The 23904-nt window shown below is 39.4% G+C and overlaps 1 protein-coding gene across 1 annotated transcript; it reads right to left on the bottom strand.

The window, feature by feature from the left end:
• Nucleotides 1–847: 847 nt before the first annotated feature.
• Nucleotides 848–19442, bottom strand: fhdc4 (FH2 domain containing 4; the record flags this gene model as incomplete). The annotated part of the gene is made up of 11 exons (XM_079565230.1): nt 848–1946; nt 4056–4220; nt 4433–4550; nt 5514–5584; nt 7222–7329; nt 7412–7482; nt 7563–7663; nt 7858–7943; nt 9540–9642; nt 14315–14376; nt 19188–19442. Coding segments are annotated over 11 exons (2190 nt in total), but the record flags the coding sequence as incomplete, so codon positions are not given.
• Between the last annotated feature and the right edge of the window lie 4462 nt (nt 19443–23904).

Consider the following 23904-nt stretch of genomic DNA (forward strand, 5'->3'; position numbering starts at 1 on the left):
ACTTTCGGGCCCTTTTAATCGATATCGGCCTTTTAATCGTCCGATAGCCGTTATCGAAAATATCCTAATATTGGCACAAATGTAAAAACTTGCCATATTTTATTTCGCAAGATTTGTAAACATTCAATCAAACAGGGGAATGAGGGAAATGTGGGTATTTAAAACCAAATCGGACACAGTGTGCTACTTATGAGCAAAAGATTGTGTTAAATTTCTGTCAAAACTTCAGCTGAATTTGATTTAGACCAGAGTTTTTGTATTTCTTGATTAAAAATAGTTGAGCAATGTGTTGGTTCTGTCTCCAAGAAATTTAGATTTAAAGGAACAGGCCACCGTTTATCCATACTGAAATATGTTCTTACCTGAGCTTAGACGAGTTGATGTGTACCTGTCTGGTCTTTGTGTGTCCTCAGTCACGCAAAACAACTAAAGATGTTGTTAGCATTTGGCCTCTCCCAATGTATTCCTATGGCTCCAAACGGGGGTGAAGTTTGAAGCGACCAAGCTCTTCCACGGGCACCGGTAAGAACATATCTCAGTATGGCCTGTTCCTTTAATCCCAGTGTAAATCCAGTTTAATGCTTTTTAATGACTTTCAAGGCCTTGATGTTGACATAATTCATAAAACGACTTCGCGGAAACCCTGCACATTATTGAATAAAGTGTCAAAACTGTTCCACCTCCTCTGCCTCTTTCAGCACATACTAAAATCTCCCTTTGCACCTCCTGCCTGCAAACTCCACATTCAACATCCTTCCACCAACATACTCTCCCCTCTGTACCTTCATCCTTCCTGCGCAGTTAAAGTTCAATCGTCAGCTGCCAAAGATAAGCAAGATGAGCTTCGTAATGGAGGCAACTTTATGTTCTTGAGGGATCAGAAAGAGTCCGGTTTCCTACACACTCGAGTCACTGCTTTTCCGAGCCGTCTCCTTCGCGGTCGGAAATTGAAACCGTTTTAAAAAGTTAAACAAGAGTCCGGTGGGTTCCGTTTTCATTTTGCCGCTTTTAGGAGGAACGTTCTCGTCCTGCTCCACGGCCTTGGACTCCTGGTTCTCATCGTGTAGCGCGTCCTCCGTCAAAGTCAAAGGTTTCGATTTGCTTTCCTCTTCGCCCGTTCCATTCTGAGGCGAATCCGAATCGTCCGTCTTTGGCGTTCGAGGCGGCGACGTGAAGGCATCCTCGCTCTCTTCCGTTTTTGGGACCTTGCTGGGCAGAGTGTGGCGTCTCCCGAGGTTCCTCTTCGTTGGCGATGACGGAGGATCGGCGAGAAACGCCTCTAAGTCCTCGCCGCTGGGGTTGCCCGTGTCGCTCTGAAGGTCCTCGTCGATGGTGCGTTGGCGGTGAAGGGATCTGGGTCTCTCCGGGTCGCTGTCCATGGACGACATGCTGCCCCGGCTGTTCTGGAATCTCAAAACCTTTTTCGACGCCTCGCGGAGCTTCTGCGCTTCTTCCGCGGAGTTGTCCTTGAAATCCTCACTTTCAACCGTCGATGGCGGTCGGGACGCTGAAGGTTTTTTCGAAAAATCTGCTTTTACGTCCTCTTTGAATGGAAAACTGTCTTTGTCATTGTCTAAAGTCATCGGTTGACCGTGACTTCGAAGATCCGCCGCTGAATTCCACTCCTTCTTGCTCATTTGCTTGACTTTGAGGCATGGACTCCTGTTGGGGCTGGTGTTGGGGACGTTGTTTCTCGAGCTGATCTCCACCAGGCTGCCGGTTAAGGGGCTGCCGTTGGGGGGGGTGCCGTGAGTGGAGAACGGTCGCCCCGTTTTCCTCCGGGAGCCCCGTCGACCGACGAAGCTCTGCAGGACGGACTCCAGCGAGACCCCGTCCAGTTCCTTGTCCCGGGTGGAGCAGGAGGCGATGGACTTGCGCTTCAGGGCGGTCTGCAGCCTCTCCGCGTGGCGCCGCTTCACCTCGGACACCTCCCGCGCTTTGTTCTCCTGAAAAAGACGAGCTGGTGTTGACGATTTTTTGCACAACTGCTGCCCACTGCTTCTATGTAAAGTATATACACTACCACTCACAAGTCTGGGGTCACTTAACCTCTTAACTCCCGCCTGAACCGAGAGGAGCTTTTTCCTCACGTCATCAGATTTTTTTTCCATCATTTTTTTGTTGGGTATTCAACTCATTTTTGTCACATTTTGGTCATTTTTTGTAAGATTTTTATCACATTTTTGTCACATTTTTTGGTATTTTTTGGGTATTTTTTTTGGTAATTTTTGGTAATTTTTTGTCAGATTTTTTCCATTTTTTTGTCAAATTTTTTTTTAAATCATTTTTTTGCTACATTTTGGTCATTTTTTTTTAAATCATTTTTTTTCATTTTTTCATCAATTTTTAGTCATTTTTTTGGTCCGATTTTTTTCATTTTTTTTGGTCAATTTTTAATCCATTTTTTGTTACATTTTTGTAATTTTTTTGTCACAGTTTTGTCATTTTTTCGTAAATTTTTTGTCAATTTCTTGTGACATTTTTGCCACATTTTCATCAATTTTTCCTCACTTATTTGTCAATGTTTTCTCACTTTTTTGTCACATTTCCATCATTGTTTTCGCCTCAGTTTTGTTGCTATTTTCACAGCTTTTTTCCAGAAGCTTTTGGACTGGGGTAAAGCCAAACTGGAGAAAATGTGCTCGATTCAGGTGGGAGTTAAGGGGTTAAAATGTCCTTATTTTTGAAAGAAAAGCACAGATAATTTAATGAGTACAATATTGAATTAATCAGAAATACAGTCTAGACCAGGGGTGCCCAAACTTTCTGTGTCCAAGGTCCAAAATGAAAAAGTGCTAGTGGGTCACGGGCCAAACACGGCGATGTCAAGCGTGAAACACATATAAGTGCAAATAATAATAGTTACGTTATTTTATTTTTCGGTATACAATTGCATATGACTGTCTATGCAAACAAGATGCTACATTAAAACAAATGTTAATTATAGAAAATGCCATATAAGATCATTTAGAAAGTGTCAGCTCAGCATCAAATCTTTTATATTTCCATTTTTTACACATTCCTTTGTTCATGTCAACAACCTTTGCAATAAAAGTTGGGAAACTGGGAGTTGATGCAACAACGCTCTGTGATTAATAAACACCAAGACCAGTGTTTCCTTAACTTTGCTAAAGGAGTGAAACAGCGCCCCCAATTTGACGCTGGTGGCCAAACAGTGTACTGCATCCATATTTACCATTGAGAATGAATGGGAGAGAGTTGGTATTAATCATATGCGCTGTAAAAGTAGGTCACTCTATGGCGGGCCAATGAAATTGTTCTGGCCCGCGGGCCCCACTTTGGGCATCCCTGGTCTAAACATTGTTAATGTTGTGAATACCTATTTTAGCTGGAAACGGGTGATTTTTTTTTTTGAACTTCAAGTTTATTTAAATGAAGTATCAATGTTATGTCTAAATACAACTTTGACAGAGGGTTTTGCATTCACATTTTCAAATAGTGTGTCACTGGGGTCCATCTTTGTGAAAACAACTCCATTTCAACTGGAGTTTTGCAGTCAGCTGTTCCATTATGCAGACTTGTTTAAGTCTCTGTGTTCATTCTGTCTTTGTTGGAGGAGAAGGTTTCCTCCAATTAACAGTGATCATCTCCCACACGATCAGCAAAAGGATGCGGAGTATGTACTGTTGGTCTTTATCATGGATATTTTCAGGTATAACTCCAAGGACCCAATGTTCTTTCTTCTTGGAATTATACCTCAAACGGGTGATTTTTAATGGAATACCTACAGAGATGTGCAGAGGCGCATTTCTATCAACCATCACCACCATAGTACATTGTGTTAAATAATTGTAACTGACGATTAGAAAACCTTCATGCAATTATGCTAGAATTACTGAAAACTGTTGAGAAAAGCTTTAGAAGTGGATTGGATGACCCCAAAGTTTTGAGCGGCATTGTGTATATATATATTTTCCTCACCAAATTGCACTTCCCTCAGTGCATTATTAAAGCCAACCCTAAGCTCTGTGACTGAATTCTTGGAGCTTTAAAATGTGGTACAGCGAGTCCACATAACCCAGGCTGAGACTCACCTGTATGGCTCGCATGAACCTCTCACAGAAGGAGTGGAATATGGCGCAGCACTCCTCCAGTTTGAAGGAGCTGGGATCCTCGCAGAAGTACTCGGCCACAGAGTCACTGAGAGAGTTCAGCTCCTGGAGATCTGCCTCCGTGTCCCGCAGGCTCACCTCGGCCTCCTGCACGCACAAATACACACGGTCACTTTCACTCAAGTACAGTCAAAATGAGTTCATGCAGAAATTTGGACCACATTTAAATTAACCTCTGTTTACCTTTTGATCCACTTCCCACCTGATACTAAATGCAGTAATAAAATGAACAAAATACTAATAGGCCTAAATCAATATGCCCCTATCGCTATGGCTACAAAAGCAGAAAGTCCAGTCACCTCCAGGAAATCCTCCATCTGCTCCTTCAGATCCTGCCGCTTCACTGCGTCCTTTTTCGCAGTATCGACTTTTTTAACCTGCCGGGTGAACTCCGCTTCGACGTCCGCTTTGCTCATCCTGCAAATCAAACAGTGTGAATGTCTGTTATCCTGACGTAAAAGCAGAAGAGTGTGAGAAGAGTGTAATGATGAAGACGTCCCGAACCATCACTAACTAACGACTCAGAACCCAAAGCTCATCCCACTCTCATCTACTCTTGTGGGCCTGATCTAGAGTAGAGGTTAGATTTTAGGCCCGAGCCCGAGCCCGGCCCGAGCCCGACCCGACATTCGGGCCGGGCCGGGCCGAGATTTCCCGCATGAGAGTCGGGTTCGGGTCGGGTCGGGCTCAAGTTTTTTTTTTTTTTTTCCTTTTTTTTTTTTATTAATGTCATTATAATTATAATCTCTAATAAAAATCTATGCAATAGGCGGAGTCTATTGGATACTAAATGTGGCAATACGCAATATAAAATAGAGGAGTCCGGGAGGGAGGTGGTGCAGGTGCGGGGGGCGGGCGCACGTGCTGCTGTTTTGTCACGTTTAAGCAGCATGGTCAGGCTGTGATACCGGCGCCACACAGAGAACATCACTCTTCACTCTTTCTCTCAGGACAGCGTTTCAGTAACAGTGGATAAATAAGCAGTTTGGTTCCTGTTACTGCGTAAAAAGTAGCTTTTAGAGCGCGATGTTTATGAAACATGAAGGAGGAGAGAGAGATACGGAAAAGAGGAGACAGACACATTGAGCTGCGGCGCTGGCTGCTCCGCGCCGCGTGCTGCGTGCACGTGTGCCGTGCGCGTAGCCGCGTACCTCGCAAACATGGTGCTGCTGTGCAGATGCACCTATCTGAGCCTTAAATAAATCATTATTTATGTCGGGTTTGTTTCGGGTTCGGGCTGACAATTCACGTTAATTGCTCGGGTCGGGTCGGGTCGGGCTTTATAACCGCGGGCTCGGGTCGGGTCGGGCTTGATTTTTTGGGCCCGATCTAATCTCTAATCTAGAGTCACCCAAACTCCTGCTCAGAGCTGTCGTTTACCTCGATGCTGCCTCGATGTGCTGGAGCTGCTCGGGGAATTTGAGGAGCGCTGCGTCGACCTTCTGCGCTTGCTGCGGAGAAGAGATGAATGTTAATGAGTTAAATCCTCAATGTGTTCAATGTGGCTAAAGGGACTATCTCACCGGCCTGGAGACTAGATGGAGGCTCGAGTTGGAAATGTTTCTGAGACATTCCCTGGAGATCAGCCGAGTCTCCAGGGAGTCTCAGTGAAAACAAACAGGTTCGATTCAACGGAGAATCAATGGAGACTTGGGAAAGTCTTCATGTGGAGTCTCCACGTGGTCTCCATGTGGTCTCTACATGGTCTCCAAAAGGTCTACGTGGACTCGAGCAGTTGTCTTGCGAATACTATTTGTTGTCCTCAACCTGTGAGACGTTCCTGCGATGTCCCTGCAATGTTTTCAAGATGTATCGAATACCAAAAGATTCTCCATATGACTCTTCGAGAGCTCCTTGGTGTCCGACAGGTCTCTGAGACATCACAGGGACGTCACAGGTTGAGGACAACAAATAGTGTCTGCAACGTTGCCACAGAGACCGCATAGACCTCTCAGAGACTCCGCTGAAATCAAACCTGTTCATTTTTTACAACTACCAGGAGACTCGCCTTATTGTCAGGGGATGGATCAGAGACATCTCCGTGACCAGCGGTGACTCTGGTCTCCAGTCTCCAGGCCAGTGAGATAGGCCCTTTATTGCTGGGTCTCAGGCGATATCACAGCGTTCTAATAGCCTGGCTAACACCAGACTAAAAATCACAAGTGATATTTAGTCTGGGAACACCAATTAATTTTCTCGTAGGAGAGGTGTGGTTTACGATCGCCCATAGTCGTTCACTGGGCGATATGAAAAGGGAAAAAAAAAGTGTATCATGCGTCTGCACGTGGCCACAGCCAATCGTATCATCGTATCAGATGACGTATGACGTACCCGCTGTAAACTTTTGAGCTAAACTATTTAGAAACAGGGTCTAAAGCTTGATCGAAAAATACCATCGTGTCTGCTGCTGTCATGTTGGATCCGTAAATAAACATTTATTTTTAAATCCGTAAATAAACTACAAGCTTCCGTATATCGAATAGCTCGTCATCATCTTGCCGTCCCTCCTCGCTCTGTGATTGGTTCCCAAATCCATGCGAAAATTTCAGCCATGGTCCCCAGGCTGCTGTGCAGTTCGAAATGAGCGCACACAGCAGCATGGCGTTAGCCAGGTTAGCGTTCTAAAGGCCTATATTATTATATAGAGGTAAAATAATTTTGTTTTTGAGGACATTTTTGGTCTTGAACAGAGAGATCATGGACCCAGTGGCTGATATTAATGATCATTTTTGTAATTCAGAATTTTTCTTTTTAGATATGACTTGTGAAAGTGTAATGCTGTTAATAAAATCTGGAAAATCTGGCTCCTGCCCAAACTGGTCCTGTGACATCATCATATTCTAGAACCTGCAACCCAGCAATAAATTATCCATGCAATCAGTCTCCGCAACTCTCTTTGGTGAGATAGGCCCTTTAGTCGTGGGTAATTTGAGCGCTGTTCATAACAAGTCTGTGCTTCATCTTCATAGAGATCTTATGTCATATGTGGTAACATGGTTAAAACGTCCAAAAAGTCTAGTTAATGATGAATGTTTAAAGCCAAGCTGTGAAAACCGGATATTCATTTGAAGGGAAACGTGACACTTACAATGACGACATAATGCATGAGATTCATCCCCGGTTTGTTGGCCTTTGTGTCCACGAGCTTCAGCAGCGACCTCATCCTGAAGCCGACTGCGCTGCCAGCATAGCCTCCCTGTGTCACAACAATCACAGTTACAGGAAAACGCTTAATCTTGAATGTCAAACCCTTGTAGATGTATTTTGAAGACACTCACTGCGTTCATGTAATTCCCCGTCTTCAGCACCAGCCGGATGACCGAGTGGAGCTGGTCAGACTCCAACAGCTCTGTGAAAAGAAGAAAACTTTGAAACTCTCCTCTGTGAAAAACAAGTGTCACGTTTTCATTATCGGAGTAAAAACAACACCTTTTCCCGCAGTTATTAAAGTTCTAATGAATCCTTTCTGTTCATCCATGAGTGGGAAAAACTCCTCTTTTAGCACCAGGTTGTTGAGACGATCCTCGTAGCTGCAAAAAGAGAGAGTTATTTCAAGTCTGACAAAGGCGGTAGTTGAACTTTGACCCTCAAAACATGTCAGGTAATCGGCTAACAGCTAACGTAAATAATATAATCTATACTGCTTTATATACTCTATACTATATTTTCTAGCATTTACACATTTACTGCAAACACCAAAGCTGAGATTGATAAATTCGCTCACCTCGGGATCTTGATGAGCATCAGCATGAACAGATCTGCCTCAGGAAGAACGAGACGATCTCCTTTGAAGTTCTTCAAATTTTTCAACTGCAAAAAAGCATATTTAATCAATTGGTCCATTCACTCCTTGCAGAAACAAATGGCTTCAAATTAGGGATGTGCCGATCCGATATTCAGCATCGTTATCGGTAGCCTATCCGGGCATTTTGAGAGTATCAAAAGTATTTGATGACTGGGAAGGTCCGCTACTAGATGGCCGTGAATCTGCAGGTTTGCCACACCACAGGTTTATCGCAGAATAGGGTTGTGCCACGCCCCCTCCTGTCAGAAACACGCACTTGGTCTTCTGTGGGCCTTGTAAACCTTCAAACTGTGCAGGGATTGCACTGTAAATTCAATCACGGATATAACTAATATGCGCACTAGTTTCAGTATCCTGCCAGCAGCCATGATGTGTTAGCCGTAATTATTAAAGTAAAGACGCAGCTGCTGACGTGCGGAGCTCTCTCTCTCTCTCTCTCTCTCTCTCTGCAGCTCAAAGTTTAACAGCGCGTGGTTTTGCTTTGCTTTGCTTCGTACAGAAACTTAAACTGTTTTAAAATGACGAGATGGCGCTCACATCGGAGCTAGCTGAGCGCGCATGGGTTTAGATTATTCTCACGAAGGACCAAGAGAGGAGAGAAAGAGGCGGTGCAGGAGGTACGAAGTTACGAGCTCACGGACCGGGCGGCGCGTGGAGCGGCTTCAAAAACGTAGCTACGACGCAAACATGTAAATATTGTCCCGTTCACCCACTGTTTGTTAAACATTACGTTAAAATTGAGCAAATGCAAATAATAAGCTCCGATTTACATTTATATTAGTGTGATAAGAGCCTTGGTATTGAGGAGTTCACGCTCTGAATAAGTCGTTCTCCTTTCAGACTTTACGCACGAGTTTTAACACATTTCTTTTGCTAAAGTCGTGTTCCATGACTCTGTTCAGATCATGTTTAGTTTAGATCCATTTATCCTGCAATCTCACATTTTCCTAACATACATAGTAATATGCAGCATAAATATAGGCTTTGTAAATGTCTTTGAAAAATGCTTATAATGAGAAATGGACGATATCATCGTCCATCACGATGGTTCACTGTAAACATCGTCAACGGCCAATTAAGGGAACATCGCCCAACCCTATCGCAGAACCGTGGTAAACCTGCAGACTGGAGCCGCTGCAGATTCACCTTCATGCTATCGCTAAGCCAGGATACTGATTTGATTTATTTGATTTGATTTAATCTCATTATTGTGTCTTCAGAGGCTGCCAAAATAAAATCACAGAAACTATAAATCATAACAGAACAAGGAGAGTATAAATTAATTTGTCTACTATCGTTAACCTGCCGCTAACACCTGCTTCTGAAAAACGTTCTTATTCAAAGTTCAAAGGTAAAGCCAAAACCACTTACTTACATGTTTATAAAAAATATATATTATATAAAATACAATAATAGAAAAAGACTGTATTGGATCGGATCAGTATCGGCCAGATGAAGTGTCAAAATATCGGATCGGATCAGGAGCTCAAAAAAGCGGATCGGTACATCCCTACTTCAAAACGGTCTGTAAAAGTCTGAAATCGTTGTTGTTTTAAGTCATTTTAAAAACTGAAGTACAAACATACCACACAGTCACGTACCTCATCTTTATCTGGCAGCAGTTTGCAGAGCTCTCTCAGTTTCCCGGTTCCAAAACTGAGGTAATTGCCCACTTTAATGTCCTGGATCATCTCTGCAACAGGCCTGCATGTGAAGAACACGGGTTACCATGTGTTTGTTTGTTTGCATGAGCTGACGGTACATAATGATCTGCTCCAGTTAAAGAAGGTGTTCCTGAATGTTTGGAGAACTCTCGCCGCACGTCTGCAAGTCCACACGTGCTCACATAGCAGCCAGAGACCTTCCCTTACTCACGTTTGTTTTTGGGGAGGGTGGAATCCCAGGTGACTGTGCAGTGTGGACGTTTCATTTTCAGATATGGTCAAAACTCAGGATTCAGATAAGTGGAGGAATAACCCAGAAAACCCCAGAGGTGATTTACATGATCACGCAGGTGCACACGCTGTAAACATGAGGTAAACATGTGCCAGCTCATCACGTGTGGAGGAACTGTTTTGAGGAACTGTTTGCTCGGTCCTTCCTTCAAACAGAGAAACCTGCAGCGCTGAGTGGAACTGACTGATGTTGATTATATGTGTGGGAAAAGTATATTTGTCCATGTGTTTTGTTGATTTTAAAAGTCTTATAATGAACACACACACACAATTGTACTTTCTACTTTCAAATACATACTTTCTATATCAAATACTTAATAATAATTTACCTGAGACGTTTGTATTGGAGTAATATCTTACCAATAGGAGCATAGACTGTAGAATAACGATGGACTAAGTGAGTGTCCAGCGCGGGCTAACTGAAGCCCGTTCATGCTAGCACTTTGGCTGGGTTTTTGAGGCCAGTATAGGATTAAAATGCAAATAAGACAGAGCTGTGCCTGTGGAGGTAAGAATCACAATCCTGTTTGTAATGATGACCTAAGGAGGAACAAAAAGGTTTAAACGGAAGTCTATTACAGCCACACCAGCTCCGGAACAAACTGACTGAGGGAGTATTTGTTTCAAAAGGTGCAACTATTCTCTGTCACGATAATTACTATATCGACTTGTCTTTCAATAAATGACTCATAAACGTTAAATTTTTGGGCTCGATATTTATCGTCTGTACATTTATTAGCATTTCCCCCTATTTTTTCTTTGTAAAACTTTGATTTCTCACTGAAGCAAATTGAGTTTCATTATATTTCATGTTTTTGTGGTATTTTAGGATATGATTAAAGGAGCTATCCTTGATTTTTTCTACTTTCTGTATTGGAATAAAATTGGTTTTGTCCTTTAGTATATGGTAAAAACAGACATTCATCCAAAAAACACTGGTTTTAAAGCCTTTTTAACATTTTAACAAGTCATAAAATGTCAGGCCAGTCGGCATTTTTCACAGTGAAGTGACAGTTTTCCTCCTGAAAGTTGTGAAACCTGGTTTAAACTCAGTCCCTGTGACGAATGTTGATGTTGTAAATGCATTAAGAAAGTTTGAGATGAGTTTGGACCAGAAAATAGCATTTTGAAATTTGAGTGACCCCGTTTCTTTGTACAGTCAGGTATATCTCCTTTAAGGGTTAAGGTATACTTTATTAATCCCAGTAGGGAAATTAATTCTCTGCATTTTACCCATCCTCAATGCTGCTGGGGCAACCTGCAGGAGCAGTGACCTCCTGATGATGCACTTTTAGAACAAAGTCCTACAGTCATTTTTATGCCTGAGCGTTGACTGTATCTAGTATCATTAGAGTCAATAATATTGTTTATCGCGATACTTTCCTACCTCAATATATCGAACTTCAAATTTGTTATCCTGACAGGCCTAATTCTCGCTTTTAAAATACATTGTGATGCCACTAAAACGGAGGGTGCAAACATTTCAAAATGAGGTTGCAATGCACCCCTGTAGATCCGGGCCTGCATTACAGCAATGACCTTCTGGAGCCTGCCCTTGTTTCCTTTTAGGCTTCAGCAGCTAACTCAACAGCAACATCCATGTTTTCACAGTCTATGGTCTATACACTGCGTTCCAAATTATTATGCAAATTGGATTTTTGTGTCAAAAAGGTAAAAAAAAAAAAAATAATAATGAAACCCATGGATGGTATTGTGTTTTGGGGCTCTATGAATCACTGACATTAATCTCAGAGACCTGGGATGATTAGTTTTCAGGTTAAGCTCAGTTAAGGGAAAAACTACTGAAAAAGGGTGTTCCACTTTATTATGCAGATCATCATTTTCAAGCAATATGGTAAAGAAAAAGGGTCTTTCTGCTGATGAAAAGCCTGACCTCCCCTGACTTTAACCCTATTGAGAACCTTTGGAGCCTCAACAAAAAAACTTCTATGAGGGTGGGAGGCAGTTTTCATCCAAACGGCAGCTCTGGGAGGTTATTCTGACATCCTGCAAAGAAATCCAAGCAGAAACTCTACAAAAACTCACAAGTTTAATGGATTTAAGAATTTTGAAGCTGCGATCACACAAGGGCTCCTTTGGTAAAATATAACTTGACCTGTTAACATTTTTTTGATTGAAATATCTTTTGATTTCAGTAAGTATGACCTCCTAATGCTACAAATACAACAAATGACCATTTTCAGTTTACAAGCTTTAAAATGTATTGAAACGATGAGTTGCATAATAATTTGGAAGAGCGGATTTTGAGGTTTTTACTGTGTTTATTTTTGAAAAAAATACTGTTATCACTAGGACATTTTTTCCACCACATTTAATTGATCCTCCACCAGTTAAAGACTTGAAAATTATGCTGACTCTCATTTGAGTTGACAATTTAGAAAATCTTAGAAAAATGTCATTTGCATAATAATTTGGAACGCAGTGTAGAAGCACATCCACATTCTGAGCCAGCTTGAAGATTAGCCAACAGTGCATGTTCTCAGTGGCCGTTTTTCATATGGGTCACATGATGATGGCAGCATTTTGACTCATTTTTGACTCATTTTGAACGGTTTAACTTGGAAACAGACGTAAAGAGTCGCCTATAAGCTCTTTACGTGAAATAGATGACACATTTTCCTGGGACCTTACTGCTATATTTTGAAAATTTCCACCTTATTCATCAGCTGCGTCAGAGTATTTCTAAGACTCGCACTTGTGAACCGGGCGGACGGCGAGCGCCCCGGGGCGACACATTCACTGTACGAAGCATTCCACTGTTTCCTAAGAGAAGTGTAAGCGCTGTAGCTGCCAGCAGTTTTACGAGGCCTGTCTGGACACGTCGCTGTGATCGGGAGCGTGTCGTAAACTCGTCGGGCCGCCTCAGCGTTTGTTGTAAATCATTGAGTAAACCAGAACAGGAACCGCAGGAGGTAATCAGCCAAACCCAGCGCCAGAGTTCAATTCCATGACTATTTCTTTTCAGTTCATTTTGGAAGAGTTTAGACAATATTTAGTCCCATTTGCTCTTGAATATAATTTTTTTATGCTGACATCCAAAAGCATTAACCTCTTACCACCCGCCTAAACCAAATGCATTCTGTCCTCTTTTGGCTGTGTAACACCTCATTTGAAAGCTAAGACCCACAAAACTGACCTTTTTCCTCGCGTTGTTGCTGTGTTGTGTTTTGTATGTTCTTTTTTTCCCTTTTTTTCCCCTTTTTTGTGGCATTTTTGTTGAATTTTGTCACTTTTTGTTGAATTTTTGTTGAATTTTTGTTGAATGTTTGTTGAATTTTTGTCACATTTTTGTTGAATTTTTGTCGCATTTTTGTCGCATTTTTCACATTTTGTTGAATTTTTGTCACATTTTTGTTGAATTTTTGTCACATTTTTGTCGCATTTTTGTTGAATTTTTGTCACATTTTTGTTGAATTTTTGTCACATTTTTGTTGAATTTTTGTCACATTTTTGTCACATTTTTGTTGATTTTTTGTTGATTTTTTGTTGAATTTTTATCACATTTTTGTTGAATTTTTGTCACATTTTTGTTGAATTTTTGTCACATTTTTGTTGAATTTTTGTCACATTTTTGTTGAATTTTTGTCAAATTTTTGTCACACTTTTGTTGAATTTTTGTCACATTTTTGTTGAATTTTTGTTGAATTTTTGTTGATTTTTTGTTGAATTTTTGTCACATTTTTGTTGAATTTTTGTCACATTTTTGTTGAATTTTTTCACATTTTTGTTGAATTTTTGTCACATTTTTGTTGAATTTTTGTCACATTTTTGTTGAATTTTTGTCACATTTTTGTCACATTTTTGTCGCATTTTTGTTACATTTTTATCACATTTTGTTGAATTTTTGTCACATTTTTGTCACAATTTGTCACATTTTTGTCACATTTTTGTACATTTTTATCACATTTTGTTGAATTTTTGTCACATTTTTGTCACAATTTGTCACATTTTTGTCACATTTTTGTACATTTTTGTTGAATTTTTGTCGCATTTTTGTCACATTTTTGTAGAATTTTTGTCACATTTTTGTGGAGTTTTTGTGACATTTTTGTTGAATTTTTGTCGCATTTTTATCACATTCTGTTGAATTTTTGTTGAATTTTTGTTACATTTTTGTTGAGTTTTTTTACATTTTTGTTGAGTTTTTGTCACATTTTTTGGTGCTTTTTCCCCAAGAATCCTTTTGATTAGGGTAAAGCCAAACTGGAGAAAATGGGATCCGTTCAGGTGGGAGTTAAGAGGTTAAACATGACACGCCTGTACAAACCCTGGCTTAAATCTCTGCTCATTCAGCTTCACATGGTGGATTTCGTGGCCTCGTGTTTCGTTGTTTTCTGTGCGTAGGTCGAGTTTAGGAAAAGCAGGAGATTATCCGCCAAACCCAGATCGCTCTGACTCACCGCTTGAACTGCTTCAGGAAGATCCCGACGTTCATGCTTCTCTTCGAGTTCAGGACGGAAACCTGTGGAGGAAGAACATTCAAATCTGGATTGGAGCTGCACAATTAGGACTGGTTTTCTTAGATAATATTTTATGCAAACCAGTGTTACTTTTATAGCAAGACATTTTAATTTCCTCTTTAGTTCAAGGTCAAATAATCACTTTCAGTTTTAGTCTGACATCATGAAATGGCACCGTTTCATGGACTTTATCCCACATGAATAAAGCAATAAACGTGTTCCTTCGGCTTCTCTTTCGAACTGAGTCAATGGAAGTTTTGATGCATTTACTGTTTAGTCCCTGAATGAAAAGATCTGATGTCGGTCATAGTTTTAGTCTCATGAAGTACTTTTGAATTAGTGGTCTTGTTTTAGGCAAAAATATGACTTTTACTCAAATCTGGAGGAAATACTATAGTCAACAAAATGAACACGGCTGCGAACAACAAGAAAACATCCTATGACAGAAATTTTGTCACATTTTTGTCGCATTTTTGTCACATTTTTGTTGATTTTTTGTCACATTTTTGTTGAATTTTTGTCACATTTTTGTTGCATTTTTGTCACATTTTTGTCGCATTTTTGTCACATTTTTGTCGCATTTTTGTCACATTTTTGTCACATTTTTGTCGCATTTTTGTCACATTTTTGTCACATTTTTGTTGAAATTTTGTCACATTTTTGTTGAAATTTTGTCACATTTTTGTCGCATTTTTGTCACATTTTTGTTGAAATTTTGTACATTTTTGTTGATTTTTTGTCACATTTTTGTTGAATTTTTGTACATTTTTGTTGCATTTTTGTCACATTTTTGTCACAGTTTTGTCACATTTTTGTCACAGTTTTGTTGATTTTTTGTCACATTTTTGTTGCATTTTTGTTGAATTTTTGTCACATTTTTGTCACATTTTTGTCGCATTTTTGTCACATTATTGTTGAATTTTTGTACATTTTTGTTGAATTTTTGTACATTTTTGTTGATTTTTTGTCACATTTTTGTTGCATTTTTGTCACATTTTTGTCACATTTTTGTTGAATTTTTGTCACATTTTTGTCACATTTTTGTCACATTTTTGTTGAAATTTTGTCACATTTTTGTTGAATTTTTGTTGATTTTTTGTACATTTTTGTCACATTTTTGTTGATTTTTTGTCACATTTGTGTTGCATTTTTGTCACATTTTTGTTGAATTTTTGACACATTTTTGTTGCATTTTTGTCACATTTTTGTCGCATTTTTATCGCATTTTTGTCACATTTTCAGTTCAAGAAAACATCCTCTGACACTGTTAGTACATCGAGAAAGGCTTGAAAGGGAATCCCGTGCTTCCATCCACAACTCCACAGGTCTCTCTGTGAGCGTGATTCATGAATGAGGCAATAACACCGAGCCTTACGCAAACAGAGTGCGGTCGATACGGCGGCTCCACCCGTGACCCGTGTATTGATTCGAGACATTACATAGTGACTTTGATATTTACAGTACAAGTACAAACAATAATATTTTCATGCTCCCACATGCACAGTAAAGCAGCGTCCTCCGCATTCTGCCCGAGTGCTTCTCGTCATCGAAATGAAACTATAGCCCAGGTCATATCGAGGACAGTTCAGTTTGGAGGGCGTGGAAGGAGAAATGATACTTCCAACACCAACACTACGAGGCCTGCTTCAAAGGATAGGCTTGCAGATTTGGTAGGAAACTTAATTGCAGTGAAAAAGTGAGTGGTCTTTGCAAAATAAGTGGGAAAACAAGGATTATAAGCTGAAAAATGCCTCCCCTGGTTATTTGAAGGGTAAGGGGACGACTGAGAGCTGGGTGATGTGATCTAAACCTGTTGACAGTCTTGTTTTTGCTTTTCCATATCATGATTCAGTGGTTCTTCTGTGTTTACTGAATCTCTATCTGTTGAATTTTTGTACATTTTTGTCGCATTTATGTCACATTTTTGTAGAATTTTTTTACATTTTTGTTAAATTTTTTGTCACATTTTTGTTGAAATTTTGTCACATTTTAGTCACATTTTTGTCAAAGTTTTGTTGACTTTTTGTCACATTTTTGTCGCATTTTTGTCACATTTTTGTTGAAATTTTGTCACAATTGTTGCATTTTTGTACATTTTTGTTGAATTTTTGTACATTTTTGTTGAATTTTTGTACATTTTTGTTGAATTTTTGTCACAATTTAGTCACATTTTTGTCAAGGTTTTGTTGATTTTTTGTCACATTTTTGTTGAATTTTTGTACATTTTTTTTCCATATCATGATTCAGTGGTTCTTCTGTGTTTAGTGAATCTCTATGCTCAAACGCAGACAGTTTTCCCCACTCCTGGGTCTAATCGCACTTTCAGAACAAGCAGGCGGCTTTAGTTCCCCCAAAAAAGGCAATGTAGAATTATTTATTCTCCAAAAGCCTTGGTCGACCCGCTGAGAAATGCATCCCCCTGGGCAATTCACTAAACTTAAATGGAAAAACATTCAACAACAGATCACTGGACTCTCTTGAGGCTATAGGTTACATGCTGTCCGTAAAAAATGTTGAGCAACGTCATCACTTTCCAATAAATCTAGATTTAATGCCAGTTTAAATCTAATTTAATGCTTTTTAATGACTTTTAAGGCCTTATTTTTGGCATTATTCATTTAAACCTCTAAACCCCCGCCTGATGCAGTTCAGCTTTACCCAGATCTAAAAGGTTACAGTCCAGTGTAACGCCTCATTTGAACGCTAAGACTTACAAAACTGATTTAGAAGGATCTTGTTCCTCGCCTTGTCACTTTTTCGTCATGTTTTTGTCACTTTTTGTCACAATTTTGTCACTTTTTCATCATGTTTTTGTCACATTTTCAACACTTTTTTTTTTCTTTTACAATTTTTTGTCATTTTTTCATCACTTTTTCATTACTTTTTCTTGTCACTTTTTGTTCAGGCGGGGGTTAAGAGGCTAAGGACTTTTAAAGGTGCATTATGCAACTTTTCATGTGGGAAAAAAAAAGTAATTATTTGTGCGTGTATGACTTTTCAGTGACTCGGCTGCCTTTATATCACTTTTACTTTCCATCACAGTTGCCTCTATGATGCTCCAGGATCAATTGCTTTTCGAGTTTTTGGTAGGTTTTCATGTGGACGGACCCTCCCACCGGAAAACCTGCAACACAATTGATCCTGGAGCCTCTGTGATGAAAAGTGAAGGCGCCATGATGCATATTGCACCTTTAATGCGTATTAAAGGAGCAACACCTGACTATCTTTTTCTTTATGGAGGGTAAAACATTTTTTTGCCTTATAAAAGTACAGGTGCTCACAATGTAATTAGAATATCATGAAAGAGTTTATTTATTTCTGTAATTCAACTTAAAATGTGAAACTAATATATGATATAGACCAATGACATGCAAAGTGTCAAGCCTTTATTTGTTATAATTTTGATGATTACGTCTTTTAGTCCATTTTATATTATTCTATTTTTATAAGATTTATGATTTAGGGTTTTTACAAGCTGAGCCATAATAATAAAAATTATAACAAATAATGGCTGTACATACTGTGTGTCACTTTGCATGTAATGAGTCTATGTTTCACAGATTAAGTTGTGAAACTAAAGGACGGCCGTGACGGTAAAAACACCCATTTTGTCACATTTTGGCTAAAAAGGTTCAAAATTAGGTATAGTCCCTTTAATGCCCTGTGGAAACCATAAACCAGGGGTAGGCAACGTCAGGCCCGGGGGCCAAATCCGGCCCTTCTGCTAAGAACCTGTGGCCCTCAGGGTGTTTTTAATGATTTTGAAGATGATATTATGACACAAATGAGAGATCAAATGCCTGTGAATACTATAAAAATGAGTAGAATACAGTCAATTCTTTATAAAATCTTCAAACAGAACCTGAATGATACTTCATTTCGATACCTATAGATACAGACGGCATCTCGTCATAGAAGGGGGCGTGGCCTCGCTAAGGGGGAAAATAGAATCTTTAGAGAAACAACATTTTTCACTCTTTTTTGCCATTTTCTGGCGAAATATACACTTATTTATCACATACAAATAAAGTCAAGCATAAATCGGGTCCATATGGATAGTTTCTCACAGCAGATTGTTCAGTAGAAGTGAAAAACGGCAGTTGTAGCTAGCACTAGCTAACCGTTAGCATTAGCCCGATGCAAACATGTAGCATCATGTTAGCATTCTCCGTTTTTTTTATGTATTTATGGGCTGTTGAACCACTTTGCTCCTCTCCATGTCTTTGTATCTTTATTTAGTAGAAACTATATTCATAATTCAACGTTTGTTACAGTAGTTTTTGAATAATTAGAGAAAATTTACATTTTTTCAATATTGTTTTCCCCCTTAACTGTTTAAAAAAATGACCATATATGGGCGACTCCAGAGATGCCGCCTGTGTCTATATCTGTCGTTTAGAAACAGAAAACGGAACAGTAATGTTTGGAAGATTTGCAAATTTACAATATCGGGTTCATCTCCAATGGCAAGAAATGTGTGAAAAATTCGGAATAATTTGGGGGAAAATGTGGCTCAAAAAAGGAAAAATTGTGTGAAGAAATGGGACAAAAATAAATGGGGAATAAAACATATTGTAATAAAAAATTGGGGAAACAACCAAATCACTTCCTTTAATGCTGTCCCTTGACCAACAACATCAAAACAGTATTTTTTGAGGAAAATCGTCCCTCCACCAAGCAAACTTGCCTACCCCTGCCATAAACAAACAAAACACTACCCACTACGTTTTTCCTTTTGACGAGGACAAACGTAGTTAAAAGCTCAAAAAAGAGGATTCTACAGGACGCGTCTGGTTTTCCGGTTCCTACTCACCACCTCGGCCCCGGAGTTGGGCAGCCCCCTGACGCTCTGGCGGCTGAAGCTCTTGACCTGCTCCTGCTTCTTACTGAACAGCTCCTCCATGTGCTCCGTGTCCAGCTCGTACTCCCCGGAGTCCGGACGGTCCGCGGTCCAGATGTTGTGTTTGCCCAGGACTGAGTGCTTCGGCAGCGTGTCCCAGTTGAAGTTCCTCATCTTGGAGCGCCGCAGGGTGGAGCCCAGGTGGGGACCCAGGCCGGGGGGAGGCGGTGGGGGAGGGATGCCCGGAGGAGGAGGAGGGGGAGGGGGAGGAGGAGGAGGGGGAGGAGGAGGCGGTGGTGGGGGTGGCGGCGGAGGAGGAGGGGCAGGGGGACCTTCTGGCTGCATCTCAGGACACAAAGTTTCAGCAAACTCCCAGAACACCCATTTTGGGAGAAAGGCTGAAATACATGAGAAAAAAAAACATGAATCATAAAGCAGATATACTTTCTGAGGTCACTGTACTTAGTGAAGTAGTTTTATCATACAGTACTTACAGCTTGAGTAATTATAATGCAATATCTGTACTAGGGCTGAATGATATGGACACAATTTAATTTCTTGATATTTATGCCAGATATCTCAATATCAATGCAATATGATATAACAACAGGTTCAATCAATCAATCAAATTTTATTTATAGAGCCCTTTACAACACTCAAGGCGACCAAAGTGCTTTACAATAAAACCACATAAAATCCATTAAAAACATTCATACAACCAAACAATAAAACAGATCAAATGTACTAAAAGTGTCGCCGTGCTACTTAGTGTTAAAAGCCAGTCTAAATAAATGCGTCTTGAGCCTGGATTTAAAAAGGCCAAAATCAGCGATGGTGCATATCAGGGGGCGGCTTATTCCAGAGTCTGGGTCCAGCTGCTGAAAAGGACCGATCACCCCAGTGCTTGTACTCGGTCCTGGGCACTTCCAGCAAGAGCTGGTTTGACGACCTCAAGAATCTGCACGAACAGTTAAAAGTTCAGACAAGTATGAAGGGGCAAGACCATTGGGGGCTTTAAAAACAAAAACAAGGATTTTAAAATCAACTCTAAAAGAAACTGGAAGCCAATGCAGCGAAAAAAGGACTGGGGTGATGTGCTGATGTGAAAACCAAGCGTTTTTCAGAAAAATAAAACATCATATACAAAAGAGTGCAGTTTTACTGATGAGAATCCATATCTTTCATATCTTTCTTTTTCAATATGAATATCTTGAATGTTCATATCTCGATATCGATACGATAACAGTATATCTTTCAGCCCTAATCTGAACTATACTTGAGTAAAGAAAATAGTTAATCGCTCCACTGTGAGTAAATCTTTTAAAAGCAGAAGTTTCATGTGAGATAAAATAGAGGTAGTTTGTGCTACATGTACTTTATTCTACACAATAATTACTGCTTAAATATTTGTTATGAAACATCAAGACGTTTTGTCGCTTTCATGTTTTAACTCTTACTTGAGTAATTATTTGGGTCACTACTTCAACTAAAGGAGCATGAATCTTACTTGATTACATATTTTGGAAACTCCACCCACCGCTAGTTAAGTACTTTGCAGTCTTGACAAACTTCTGAAATGTTACACATGGTGATTTCGCTTCCGTCAGTCTATCCCAGGGCAGCTGTGGCTACAATAGTAGCTTACCATCACCAAGTATGGAGTGAATGAATAGTGCAAGCGTCTTTGAGTGCCAAACCAAAGCATTATTAGTATTAGTATTAGTATTAGTATTATGGCCACAGCTGCCCTGGAGTATCCTGACAGACCAACAGAAGGGAGGCTTCCTTTCTCTGCCATCGGCCACTACGACCACCAACAACTACTCACACACCAGATACTTTTGTAACACATTGCGAGACGAGATAAGACTGGCCGTGATCCAAATAGTCCGATGAAAAGGTCAGACTGAAGTGTGAGGGTTTACAAGTATAACTGATGACACACATTAATGACTGTGCAGTAAATTCATTCAGAGTTCTTGATAAGTTCTGACCCCTGGCACGAGATTTCAGTTCATGTGAGTCATGCAAATTAGAGTAGTTTAAATCAAAGGTGCAGCCAGAGAGATATTCGGAGATATTTAGCCTGTAGCTAAATTTTAAAGCAGACTACACATCTACAGCCAAAGTAATGACATGTGCACAGAAGCAAATATTATATCTTATTCATGTTTATTTGACAGGGACAGAACAGGAAGCATTGTACAGGTAACTGATGCCATGTTGTTCATAGGCCATAAAGCTAACAGCTAATTCGCAGACCTGGTCCCTGTTCAGGCCTCCTAAAGCTTACTGAACTAATGTCTAATGATGATGATTATTATTTGAAACTTTTATTGTAATTAATCACATTTATATAAGGCCTTTCTACCTGCTTTAGGCACTCAAAGCGCTTTACACCAAGGAACCAGTCGCCCATTCACTCTCTCATTCACTCGCCAATGTACAGAGACACTGGAGGTAAAGGTGAAGTGTCTTGCCCAAGGACACAACAACAACGGTGTGCACCTGCGGGATTCGAACCACCAAACCTTCACAAGACGACTCGCTCTACTCTCTGCGCCACTGCCGCAGCAAATAATAATAATAATAATAATAATAACATGTTTTGTCCATAGCTGCCTGATTTGTGAAAGCAGACATTTGGGGGTGAAATAGACGCTGTTATAAAGCTCTGTAAAGCACTTTTTAACCTCTTAACCCCCGCCTGAACCGAGAAGATCTTTTTCCTCACGTCATCAGATTTTTTGTCACATTTTTGTCATTTCTTCGTCAATTTTTTTAATCACATTTTTGTCTTTTTTTTGTAATTTGATGTCAATTTTTTGTCTTTTTTTGCCACATTTTTGTCTTTTTTGTCATTTTTTGTCATTGTCACATTTTTGTCATTTTTTTGTCCATTTTTTATCACTTTTTGCCACATTTTTGTCAATTTTTTTTGTCATTTTTTGTCCATTTTTTATTACATTTTGTCATTTTTTGTCTATTTTTTGGTCACATTTTTTGTCCATTTTTTGTCATTTTTTATCAATTTTTTCTCTATTTTTTTGGTCATTTTTTGTCCATTTTTTATTACATTTTTGTCATTTTTTGTCAATTTTTTGTCAATTTTTTGTCATTTTTTGTCACATTTTTGTCAATTTTTTATCACATTTTTGTCATTTTTTTATCACATTTTTGTCAATTTTTTTGGTCATTTTTTGTCCATTTTTATCACATTTTTGTCATTTTTTATCACATTTTTGTCATTTTTTTGGGTCATTTTTTGTCCATTTTTTATTACATTTTGTCATTTTTTGGTCACATTTTTGTCATTTTTTTTGTAAAATTTTCATCAAATTTTGTTTCACATTTTTGTCAATTTCTTGTGACATTTTTGCCACTTTTTCATCAATTTTTCGTCTCTTTTTCATCAATGTTTTCTCACTTTTTTGTCACATTTCCATCATTGTTTTCGTCTCAGTTTTGTTGCTATTTTCACAGCTTGTTTCCAGAAGCTTTTGGACTGGGGTAAAGCCAAACTGGAGAAAATGTGCTCGGTTCAGGTGGGAGTTAAGGGGTTAAGTGAACTTCAGGAAAAGTCACTGTTACCATGGAGACCTGCCATGTTTGCTGGTGCTAGCATGCATTTCCCATAAACTAATACTAGCTAAAAACAGAATAAAAATGGAGAAACAGCCGTGGAACAACTCCGTTAGCTGTTGAGTCACTACTGTTAAATCCGTCTAACTCACTGTAGTATTTTGAAGGCAAGAAAGTACATTTTTTGGCCAAGACTACATTTTGTTTAGAGCTACTATTGCACCTAAAACTATATGACTTACATTAGATTCAATTGTAGTTTCTCAGTAGTTTCAAAGTGTGATGCTGAGACATTTCCCCTGCTAATCTCAAACCATTATGCTAATACAGCGAAACAATGGCTGACAGGGGTGAAACTTTCTTGATTTTAATACTTTTACAGAATGCCAAGGCAGTGGAAAAGAAAGACTGACAGAGGAGTGCCTTCAAATGTTTTTAAAATGTATCTGATGAGGTCACAAATAAGGGCAAGTCAGTCAGATCAGTTGCAAAGGCACATGGGATCTGCTGTAACACTGAGCAGATACTGTGAAACTCTGCAGAAGCTCAGAGAACATGGGCCCAGTGATCTTGTAGGTTATTGGAGCATCAATAAATCATTGAGTTTTCTCTGAGGTGCAGGAGGAAGTGTTGGCTGACTATTTGACTTAGGCAGCAGGACCTGGATTATGGACTGACTCCACCTGAGGCTAAGCATAGAGAGGAGAGGAGGGTGAGCAGATCTTCCAACTTAACCTCTTAACTCCCGCCTGAACCGAGAGGATCTTTTTACTCACGTCATCAGATTTTTTTTCCATAATTTTTTGGGGGGGTATTGAACTCATTTTTGTAACTTTTTTGTCATTTTTTGTCACATTTTTGTCATTTTTTGGTCAATTTTTTTGTCACATTTTTGTGATTTTTTGGTCAAATTGGTCAATTTTTTATCAATTTTTTGTCGTTTTTTTGTCAAATTTTTTACACATTTTTGTCATTTTTTGGTCAAATTTTTGTCATTTTTTGGTCAAATTTTTGTCAAATTTTTGTCATTTTTTGGTCAATTTTTATGTCACATTTTTGTCATTTTTTGGTCATTTTTTGTCAAATTTTTGTCATTTTTTGGTCAAAT

The sequence above is a fragment of the Gobius niger genome, assembly GCF_951799975.1.
Source record: "Gobius niger genome assembly, chromosome: 1".
NCBI classification, from domain to species: domain Eukaryota; kingdom Metazoa; phylum Chordata; class Actinopteri; order Gobiiformes; family Gobiidae; genus Gobius; species Gobius niger.